This window comes from Osmia lignaria, chromosome 12 (genome assembly GCF_051020975.1).
Source record: "Osmia lignaria lignaria isolate PbOS001 chromosome 12, iyOsmLign1, whole genome shotgun sequence".
In the NCBI taxonomy this organism is placed as follows: domain Eukaryota; kingdom Metazoa; phylum Arthropoda; class Insecta; order Hymenoptera; family Megachilidae; genus Osmia; species Osmia lignaria.
In genome coordinates, this window is record NC_135043.1 from 7,266,078 (window position 1) to 7,278,264 (window position 12,187).

The following is a 12,187-nucleotide window of genomic DNA, read 5'->3' on the forward strand; positions in this document are numbered from 1 at the left end:
GGGCATGGCACAGAAAAGGTTGGGAAACACTGCTCTAGAGAAACCAGCGATCTTCCAACTTAATCCGAACGCTCTAACACCCTCGTTATTTTCCCCTTTCAACGCTAACAACATAACTGTCGTTGTCCTAATTACTGCACACCTTTGATATCGATCTTCCACGCGGGAACGAACACCACGAATTCGTCAGGAATTCATGATTAAATCAGTCGTCTTTGAATAAATAAGATTTTCGCTAGAATAAAATACGATGTTAAATACTTGAAAGGTGAAACAATAGTATTCCGAATAATTAATAATTGCAACTCCTGACGGAACGACGATTAAGGGGAATATTAATGTACCTAGTTCGAAGAGAATCGGTATTGCGGATGATTCGTCTGGTGGCGAGCGTGGAGAGTATATCGGTGCAATTTGAAAGAGAAAAAGTTTAGCGAGGCAAAGAGGCGAGTTGGAGAAAAGTTTGAGGCACGCGATCCCCGTAACGCGATCGTTAAACGGCGAAGATAGAGTGGTCGGCAAACAGAGTGAATTTTCTAGCGAGGAATTGCTGCTTCGGAAAGAGACGGGACGGTAGCAGTTGGATGGAGGATCGGTCGGGAAGGTCGAACGGTCGACGGAAAGGGCTTCCGGCGAAACCAGACCGTTGATCTTGGGGATTGGTCCCTGGATTACGTGCCTTCTCGAAACTGGCCAGGGATCTCTAACCTCGGTCATGCCCTCGGATTCCTAGGTCACAACCTATTGCCTTCGCCTACAACTTGAACCATTTCAAAACCTCCAACTTGCAGAGTCGATAAATTTCACGCCTTCTTACCGTTCAGCTTCCCTTTTAACTTCATTAGCTAACAACCTAAGGATTCTCCTACCGCGGTCCCTTCTAATCGTTAGCTGCAATATGAACGAGCAGACAGGTCAACGACGTCGGTAGATACTCGGTCTAGGTTTCGAATTTCCGAAGGGAAATCGTGCCAGAGATCGTTTGAAAATTTTCTAACGAGCGCGGCAACGTAGACCGTCTGCTTCGGGCTCGCGCTCGTACGGTCAAGGGTCTGGGGACCCGCGGTGGAAAATTTTATTCAAGCACCTTCTCTGTCTGTTCGCGGATGTTCGTGTCAAGTGTAAAGGAAGGAATATCTTTCTACCGCGGAAAAATTGAGTACCGATGGACGATTAATATTCTCTCCTGACAATTAGCCCCGAACGTTTCTTTTCAACGCAGTACTAAAGCACCTATCTGCACTGACGCTTCAACAATGGGAGTCGCAGGTTTACGCTTGCGTTCGCACTATAATTTCTGCTCGACCGTGATCAGGGGTTGGTGCGTTTACAGAGATTTAACCATTATTATACCCATGTACCCCTGATCTGATCAGATTTATACATAGTTAACATGCATAAATCTGATTAATTGCAATTACCGTAATTATCGGTGTTTCGATACACATATAAATCATCGACGAATCGGCTGGGAACGCGATAAGTTTTAACGTAACGTGACATTTTTTGATGTAACAACGCAGTAATTGTCGGGAGAAAAACCTTTTAATTTCCCTTGTCGATTCGAAATCTTTCAATCGATATCATCTCGACGATCGTAGCCGTGAAAAATTGAAGGATCTTAAAAGTAGCTTCGAGTAGTGAATTCGCTTGCTCTTCGGGTTACCTATACCTATCATAGACTCGTAAATATCCGCTGGTAGGCGGTTGTTGGCTCGTGTAGATGCAAAGGGTGTACAGTGTATAGGGTGTGCGAAGCCGATACGGGAGGGTGCTTATTGGTGGGTGGGGGGGTGGTGGTGGCGTGTACGCCGAACGAGGCTACGCTCGGCATGCAACCGACCCTAACCGCCATTGCCGACACTATCATCCCACCGAATAGATTATAGAATAATACCGAGATTCGAATCGCATAATGCCCGCGAAAGCTTCGAACCTTGGCTTCCCTCGAAATCGATGCCCAACCCCTTTTCAAGCACACTCGCTCGTGCCCCGTTTTGCCAGGAAACCGGCGCGGCCACTGCTTCAAGGGCCCTCCTACTTTCGATATCTTCGCACACGATCGACCGTTGCCTCTCGATTTTCCTGCACGTTTCTCAGATCTTTCCAGAGATTGGAAACTTTCTGCTAACCTTCGGTTGGCGCGACGTAATATTGCCTTGTAAACCGACTACTGCTTTTTAATTCACCTACAATCCGGCTGGTAATTGGCCGCCTCGGATGACGATTAATTTCTATCTGTACAATTATTATACTTTACGAGCTGATATTCCCTGCAGCCTGTCTTTTTTTGAAGCAGCCTCTATACTTTCGATGTAAATTCAACGCGACACGTCGATGCGATCCAACCGTGCAACAATAGTCGTATCCGTGGTCTTTGAATGACAACGATTCCGTTGTGTCTGTAATTGTAACGCGACGGGATTGTTTTACCGCGGTCGCAGTTTGTACGGTTCGGTCGTAAAACGTTTTAGTACGTTCCTTGTTTCCTGCGAACCGCGAAACAACGTGAAAGATCGTTGACACCGCGTAAACCGGCTATTCTCTATCGTATCCGGTAATGTATATACGTTTCTCTACACTCTACGTTCTACACTATCGTCGTATGCTTCGTTTTTCTAGCATCTTCAAAAATTATTCACAGATTTACTCATACTATTCACGATTATCTATTCATTTAAATTGAATTTTAAACTATTCTTTACGAATCCCGGTAGGTATTTACTCGAATTGCCAGCCACCGTCTTCCGGGTTTCCCTCCCTGAAAACGTCCAAGATTCCGCAGGTCGTATCGTCGACCTGCAACGACGAGCCATCAAAAAGCAGCATTACTCTGCTATATTATTCATAAAATTTAACAACGAGAGTTGCTACGTTGTTCAACATCCTTTCGGAATGGCGGCCAACTGGTGTCTGCTCCCTGGAGTGTCGTGCAACCCTTTCGCTGCACGCACGGGTATGTGTAACGTTATACTCTTACATACACACGTGTCAACGAAAGATGGACGTAGCATATTGTGAAGTACGCGCGCAGGAAAGCCCGGTAAATAATTACGAGGACGATAGCCGTGGAGGATCCGGTTAGATCGTCGAACGAGCTTTCTCGCATTATCACGTCCGGTGTGGCGTGTCCATTCGAAGCTTTCCGGCTCTTATAGAAAGGAGGAGTTGTCCGGTAGGACTGGACTAAAAGCACCGCGACGTCGTTATCGTTACAAGTTCGTGACCATTATATGCTGCTGCAAGCTTTGTAATGATCCTCGCGATAACCGTACACCCTGGGGGGCGTTTATCGTCGTTACAAAGCAGTCGTTAAGCTTTTACACCGTCTAGATCGCGTACGAATGCAACTTACAATTGTTATCAACCGATCCTTCCGTTTTTTCGAATCCTTCCAAGTGTCCGATACGCTTACCTATTTCAAACGATTAGCTGTTGCTTCTCGAAGATAACGAGATCGAATATCCCTTTCGACAGCAATTGTTCGACGAGAGGATGAAAATATTCGCGAAACAGTGCCGTATCAGTAGCACTGTTTTATCGTGATTTCATTGCGCCGGATTTTCACGGCGTCAATCACGGTAGCTCGACTGCAATAACATGGAACCGGTACAGGTAGAGTAACAATAACAGCCACGTAACGCCGAATCGGATATCAAATTCCTGTTTCCGTGGGCCAGACGAAATCGATCAATCCGGAACAGGAAAATATAGGAGAATATTGAAATTAACGTTCGCGCGAGCGAGCCGCGGTAGGTGATTCCGGTATGATCGATAAATGATACGGCTTTGAGTTCGAACGATTCGTCCCGAATCGCTTGAAATTAAACCGGACCATTCCGTTGTATTACCAGGACTCCGTGACGAGTGTGGAAAACATACGAATTTTCTAGATGTCCGCGAAATTATCGATGAGATTGTTATACCTGTTTGTGATATAATTAAATAGTAAAGTAAACGAGAAACGTAAGCTGTTCCGAAGCAGATTGGTGGAATGGTAAAACCGTATTTCAATGAAAAGTTATATACGTCGCGCTGTCACGAAGCCACACCCTCAAGACAGACCGTGAATTGAAACCGTAGGTAATACTTTGGGGTCCACGTCGCAACAACCTTGGAAAGCACCTTGTCTAGCGGAAATATTGACTCGACGAGACGAAGTGCTTCGCGTTTCCCCGATTAACTCTGGCCTCGTTTAAATCCGTTTCCTTCCGTGCGGCTCCCCCTGGAAATTTCTGTCGTCGACGTTTCAAGACTGCGAACAACCGAGCCAATTCGTTAAAGTTTCACACGGAAATCGTATTTTCCACGGCGCCGCGCATTCGTCCGTTCTTGTATCGGTGTTTTCTACTGCAACCGATTCGAATGGCGTTCAACTCGCGGTTGGAGAATAAGGTACAAGTTACGATCACCTTTAAAAAAGGAAAAAGAGTTGTACTACTGTATAGACGGTTCAAATTTATGCCAATCCTTAAAATTCCGATCGTACGTACGCGGTGCAACGCGAGCCAAGCCGATATCGCGACGAATTTTAGCCGATTTCGCCCCATCCATCGTAGAATAGGTCAGTACTCGAATATCGCGTTCAAGATCCAGCTCGCATTCTCGATTAATACGCGATAGATGAGAGTGTCGAAGAAACTCGTGCCGTCCGATCACGAAACCACCGTTCGATTCATCGATATTCTAAGCAACGTTGCCCAAACGAGCCACCCATGGCGGGAGTAAACGTAACAAATGTCGTTTGAAAAATTCACGATGGGTAGGAGGACGATTTTCGAGAGCAGTCTAGCCCATATATAAGCGTAAAATGTTCTTTCTGCATTTATCTATGACTGAGCTGAATGTATATCATTGTGGAAGTGTGCTCGATAGAACGAACAGAAAGGAAACGAGAAGGAGAAAAGGATTTCCTGCATAATTTATTTGAAAGTAACGAATATTAAGATAATCAAAGAGTTTCATTCTCGTCTGTCAAGTTGGGTTAATTATTTTAGGGAATTTCATCGGACGATAGGTAACCGGTCGCGAGTCTGTATGACGGACAGGTGTAAAATTGGACTGCGGTAAATCTTAGGCTGCTGTCGAGCATAGCTTTCTCGCTGAAACGTGGATTAATTACGTAGGTTGACAGTGCTGCGGTTGGTCGGTCGGTGTCAAGCGACACCAGCGTTCAGGAGATCCTCCTGATTGCGAATCTCTTCGTCCTCCTTTCCCGACGCGAAATCGCGTGGAAACGGCACGCCATCAACGGCCGCGACAATTTCCAGGACCCCGCGAACGCTATCTCTCGCGAGATAGAATTTTGGATGAAGTCTCGCCCCCTTCGCGGAACTCGTTAACACCCGCAAATACGATTTCTTTACGAGCGAAAATTCCCTTGTGACCGCCTCGCGTAACCTCGCGTAGCCAGAATTTTTTCGAGAATCGCACACGTCGATCGGTGATACGTTCTTCAGGAAGCAGGAAATTGAAAGATTCGCTGAAATATTCGACTGTCAATCGTACGACGACTTTTAACCCCTCACGATCGGTATACCCGCTCTGGACGAATAAGTATAGGTATGTACCGTGTATACCCGAAAGAATATTCCCAACCCCTTTTGAACGTATTCATACGTATACCTATGTAAATTTATTTAATACTTTTTTCTTCTGTATCTACGTAAAATTGTGAGAATAATTTTCAAAGTTGCTATCTATAAAATTCAAATATAAAATTCAAAGCAATTTCAACTATGATAGTACTATGCAGCACGGCGCGCGTATTCAATCGAATTCCATTTATACAACGTCACGAAACATTTTTCGAATACTAGCTCAGTTCGCTTCGCGAACTAGAAATGTTCTACGCTTTACACAATTTTGTAGTCAATTTTGAGTGATTATCTCGAAATGAACCACGTTATGACATATAATAATTATTACACAGTACATAATACATTGTGAAATTTGCCTCATTATTCATTCATTTTGTTTGCTACAATCTGTTTAATACATCTCCTGCCTTCATTAAATGGAAATTACTAAAAGTTCGCATACCCTCTATTGATAAGGACAATCAGTTAATGGGCCAAAGGGAATATTTTGAAACGAAAGCGAGAGGCTTTTCGGTAGATTCGGTAATACCGACAGATAAATTGATAAATTTGAAAACTCACAGCACGATTCGTGGAATCGTTGAACGCGAATTAAGCGCTGACTGACCCGTTTTACTATCGGTATCGGGCCCTGCTCTAATCCCTACCTCTCATTGATTATGTGGTAATTAATTGGTGATTCATTATCGAGCGAATGATGATAGACGTTTATAAATGTAGATACGCGCAAAGTGTTTGATTTGAATACCAAAGGTGGGATTCTATCGATTGGACTATTTGCCTCTCTCGTTCGCGCGTACAATGCCGTTCCGCTGTCGGAACGCCTATGTACGTACGCGTATAATACAAACATCGTTAACAGTGCAAACCGCCGGGACGAATTGTAATAATTTGCCGACTGAAATTACGTAATAAAGCGGGTATATAGACGCATCCACTCGTACAATGAACAGCACACGGCGCATTGTAATTTACCGGCTGGATGACGAATATTCCGCCTACACTTCGCTCCCCGTAACGCAATACTTTTTCATTGAATCGTTCGTAATTCGACAGGTACCCGACCCGAGTAGATACGAGAGAAAAAGCTGCCGAAAGTACCGAAAGTATCTCGTTATTAATTTATTTTCGTTCGAGTCTGAATCATTGTCGAGGAAGGAGGTCAACAAGACTTTTATCTCCATTTTGTAGTTGCAAAGGGTTGCCACGGAATAGTCATTGCAATCTACCGAGGGAGTTTAAGGATTATGTGAAATATCGAGAGAGAGAAGAAATCTAGCGGAATACAAGGAGAACAAATAGAAAGGAAGAAAATAATAAAGAAGGATAGAGACACGTGGGGTGTAGCAGAGGTCCACAACTGGCTACAACCGACTCTCCCGTCCATCTCCATTTAAATCGCGTTGCTCGGCGATACTTAACGTTAAAAATGCCACCTCTATATTACCCGCTCGAAATACCACCAGTACTTTTCCCCTTTCTCTCTTCCCGTTTCTCGACCTCTTTCCGTTACGTTACTAATAGAATCTCCGTTTTTAAACAGCAAAATTTAACCAACTGATTGGTAAAATTTAAACGAGTCGAACCGTCGCGTTGCATCGATCAAGAGATGAATCAATTTTCTAATTTTATTATCGTCATTTAGAGAAGATTAATTACACAGCTATTTTGAACATCTCTGTACCAGCCGCGGTCCTGAAGCTCGACTCTTAAAACTCTCCCTCTGCGGCAGCTACGGTCGTGGCAACGAAGCCAGCCGTCGGACGTTCAGCCAGCTAGCGCATCGTTTACGCGGCAATAAGGAAAACTTATTGCCGGCTGGCTAATAACGAACGATTCCCACGCGGGATATCCCATCCTCTTTATTTTCCGGTAACCGGAACTTTACGACGCGTGGTCTTTTCCCAAGCGCGCTGGACCAGCTGCCTCCTCGGGTTTAAAATCCTGAAAACTGGAGCTTGACCAGCTGCTTGAATCGGCGCTTCTCTTCGTTGGATCGTTCCGATCGTCGATACGCGAGGGATGTTCGTTCGTGTGGTCCACTCTGTGTCGGTTCCTAACTCGCAACGAGCTCGACACGGATACGTGTCTGGAAATTTTCATCGGCTTTCATCCGAATTCGTTTCGCAACTCTACGAACGGTGTATACCAATGGGCAAACTGTGCCGTTCAAAAAGAAACAGTCAGAGTAAGATGGAACGAATCACCTGCTACTTGTTCGAACGATACGAAGAGGATCGTCTTATTGCGATCCAAGTAACTGAAATTGAATTTCTTTTTCACGACGCGACGTTTTTACCTATCGCTAGATCTTCCGAGTTGAGGAAGGTCAAAAAATTTATTCATTAATCGATCGAAAATTTTCATCCTTTCAATCAAAATGTTTAATTATTTAAGCTTTTGATCATTGGAACTTCCTTCGATATTCTAATAAAATATCATCGCGTTTAATTCAAGCGTCGATTTTATTTTCCGTTCGCGGTTACTTACCGCAACCACGGGAATCCTGCAGGACAATTTACAGCGATACACAGGGCAGTATCGCTACGTTACCGTGATATACGTCGCGGTTCCTCGGGAATTATAATTACGAAAGTTCAAGGCATAAACTAAAGCGTAGATTCCAGCGGTGATACACATCTACGAGGTAGGTAATCGGTAAGAAGAGTAAGTGGCACGTAACTAGGATGCTCGTTAGCCTATCGACAGCTAATAACGAACAACGATTGCTAGATGAAATCTCGGAGCACGCTCGAAGTGTCGCGACGTCTTGAGATATCGTTGCTCGAAACCAAATACTTCTGGCCACCGCGTAGAACGCGTGAGCGCTTGCGTAAATAACATATTTCAACGAAAATATTTGCACGGCCAACAGGTTGTTCCGCGTTTCGATCGATACGTTCTGACACGTTATAACGTTACGAGAATAAGAGATTTCATGGAACCATCATGATCTCGATGGATCGAGTAAATTTCCATTGTGAAATAGATCCTTGACAATCGCGGACGCGCACCTTAAGTCGATTGTATAAATTAACCACTGCTGATTATATTGCGTAAATGATCGCACGGAATCCGACTGTTGGACAAAACAGAAAGATTCACTCACGTGTACAGGGGTACCCCGGCCTCGTCCTTGAACCAAAACACCATATGAAGGGTGTCCTCTCCCGGTGGAGTGATGTCGCATGGTAATTCCGCTGGCTTTCCTTCCACGACGCTGATGTTTACCAATGGAACTGCGAGCAAACAAGAAAAACATTTCTTTATTGTCGACCAAATATTTTCGATATTCGTGGTAATAATCATTGAAAAGTCCGAGTTTTCACTAAATCCTAACTTATCGAATTCACTGAATTCAAAAAGCTCTTATCAGTTAAATTCCGATAATTTGGGCGACTTGGTTTCTCATAGTATTTTTTATGCTGAACAAAGAATTATACAGGTCTTATGGTCTAGCTGCTTTAGTTTTCGAGATATACAATATTAAAGCTCAAAATAAGATATTTCGACGAGACTAGGCTTTTATTTCACGCGTTTTTGCAAGACAAACAATTTTTCTATTTCTAAAGTTGACCTAAACTATTAGGAAAGAAACTATTCAGGTTAAGAATCGTGCACTCCTATCTATTATTTTTATGATATTTCGTTTTTCTATTATCAAGTGTTCATTCCTAACGAAACAACGCAAGGAGGCATATTCTTTGAAAATAATCGAAGGACTCGGATGTTCGAATATTCGGTTGCACGAGAGAATCGCAGGGATATCCGGTAGAGGGTTTTTCGATACGAGAAATCCGTATATTCCGGATGCAGGCAGAATCGAGGCAAGATGATCTTGGGTTGCGATATGTAAAGCGCGCTTCGGCGTGGCACGGGATTAAGAGATTCGGCTTATGAAATTCGGTTCCGGCGTAACGCCGTAAAGCAACCGCAGCCGCAGCCGCAGTGGTAGCATCGGGCTTGCGAAGGACGATCCTTCGAGCAAGTTAAGTGGAAAGCTCGAGGGTCCGATCGCAACGGAAAGGGCGATTCCTCCGGGAATTTCCGATAGGCTATTTCGAAGAAACGAGTTTCCATTCGATTCGGTCTGTTGCTTTCCTTCTATCCGCCTGCTGGACGACCGAAACAAGAATCGAAGGTAGCGAACCTCCAAGTATCTAGAGTACCGTCCATTTTCAGGGCTTCGCACACTTTTCTCTCCTCCATAGAAAGACAGGCTTCTTCCAACTTCTTTTCATTCTCTTCAATCTGATTTGTCGTCGACGTATAATCCTCCCTGTTCGACTTACAGATAGATGGAACGATGAAAATTTTCTGTTCACGAGCGAGGATCAATTGAGAAAAATCCGAGGAAAATAGCGATATAGCGTTACACGTAACGTTATCACGGTATGCGATTAAAAATCTTAAGGAACGATTAAAAATCTGAACAGGAAGGATTAGCGAGAGCTGCTAATATTCGTTTCACGGCTATAACGAGCGCGTCGGATATAAATATCGCTTAAGGAACCACTGTTTATCATATAAACGCCTTAGGGTTGGGGCTGCTCATTTGAATTTTTGCTTTTTCACATCTTAACGGGAAACCGTGGAACGTGGCGTAACAAGCAGTTAATTTCTTGCCAAACTCATTCGGCTCTTGTACGGCAAAAGATTCGTAAGGTTTTCGCGTGAAAAGCGAGAAGAAACCACTCGAAGAAGGGAAAGATGGAAGGAAGGAAGGAGGATCCTTGTTGGATTCGTTATAATTTCATGCCGGTATTTCGCGGGTTTGCCGACGATTTAGCGTTTACTTTTTGCCTGACGTACACGCGCTATCCTGGCGTCCAGGAATTTTTCATAACCGTTGCCCGCTCCTTCCCTTGAAACTCGCGCGTAATTAGATTAGTCTCGCACCGTTGCTGTCGTCGTCCTCCTTCTCGTCCTCGACCTCGTCGTCCCTCCGACGCGACGTCGCGAAATTGCGCGAAAAAAAAAAAAAAAAGAAAGACAAATACCGGTGGGTTTAACCAAACGACCGTTAAATTAATGGCGTCGAGCGTCAGGTGTGGTGGCTGGCTAGTAATCATTTTCAATCGCTTTCATATTAGAAATGTTTTCAAATTTTAGTATAGCATAGATTTATGAGCAACATTTTTTCTATCGGTACCGAAACAAGGGCTCGTGGTTTGCAACAGCTTTGTTTCTTAAATCTTAACGATAAATACGTGCCACTATCTGTCACGGTATTAATTTGGATTTGAAACGTAAATGCAATGACGGATTGCAGAAATTGCAAACGCAACAACGAGTCACTGTACACGCCAAGGCCATCAAGTTTCTTAAAATTTATGCAAGAATAGCTCTGAAATTGGTCTGAAAGAGATTAAATTCCCGTAATACGGCGAGAAGAAATTTTCCCGTCAACCAGATAACCATGACAGCGATAAAAGCAGTTTACTCTGCCGATTTTACTTATTTACGCGATGTTTCTACGTGGTTGGAGGCGAAAGCAACCGCGTGGCGACCATCGATCAGCCGCGAATAGCAGGCTGGCCCTCTCTCGCGTGTAGTTTAAATACCAGAGAAGCCTTGAAAGCCGTTTCGATTAATGCAATTCCGCAACACGTCCGCAATTAACCCTCAAAGACCCGAGGCGCTGGTTGAAACGTCCAGCGGTGTGCTAATGGCGAACGGTGCTCGTGTCGCATTCGAAACGCATTTAATGAATTCGTTATCGATCGAAATCAACGTTTGCCTCCGCGTTACGAACACCCGAACGAAGACGGCGGGACACGGTGAACCCAGGAATTTGGAATTTGCAATTTGTAATTTGAAATTCGGGATTTGCATCCTTGCAATTCTTCTTCCTGTCGCGGCAACGAGCAGACCAATTCGTCAATCTCGATTCGCTTAACTCCTTTGTCGTACCTGGATTTTACGAAATCAACTTAACTTATGTACACGCGTGGTCAACGGAAGAGTTCTACAAAGTAAGGAGAAACGAATGCGAAAGCTGTATCGCGGACGGTCAAAGTTGCACGAGCTTCCTGTCAAAGTTAGAACTGTTTGGAAACTCGTATCCCCGGTGTCGTATCGTTGATCACCGCAACATGGAAACAGAAAGGATAACGGAAACGGAAACGGAAACAGGCGTTTTCATAAATCTTCCACGAGGAGGTGGATATCGAACGTTCCGTGCGGTCGACCTAACGATTACGCTTTAATCGTTCGCGAACGATGCGTGTGCATCGATTCGAATTCGAGACCGTCGGATATATCCATGTAAATTCCACGTTTCTCTCCGCGAACGCTTTCGAAGCCGGTGCAAACGGATTTCCACGGCTTTTACGTGGTCGAATCGAGAAACGTAACGACTAGGTTGGCACGCGGTTCGCAACTTTACCTACCCAACTGCAACGCGGAAAATGATTTCACGTTATTTTCATCTTTCGATATTATCTCGTTCGTATCGACGGTAGCCACGGTATCCATCGTAAACTGATTGCCGACCAACGTAACCACGGCAAAGAGAAAATGATGAGCTCGAATCGAAAACTTATACGGGAACGTTCCGTTTTAATTGACTACTGACCGAGGCTCTT

The 12,187-nt window shown here is 44.3% G+C and overlaps 1 protein-coding gene across 10 annotated transcripts in view; it reads right to left on the minus strand.

Annotated features, from left to right (window-relative positions):
* LOC117603073 (kin of IRRE-like protein 1) overlaps positions 1–12,187 on the minus strand; it is a 246,563-nt gene that overhangs the window by 148,230 nt on the left and 86,146 nt on the right. For all 10 annotated transcript variants that reach the window (XM_034321811.2, XM_034321810.2, XM_034321819.2 and 7 more), the window contains one exon: positions 8,710–8,839. In XM_034321811.2, the coding sequence (XP_034177702.2) occupies positions 8,710–8,839 (130 nt within the window). The remainder of the gene's footprint in view (positions 1–8,709; positions 8,840–12,187) is intronic.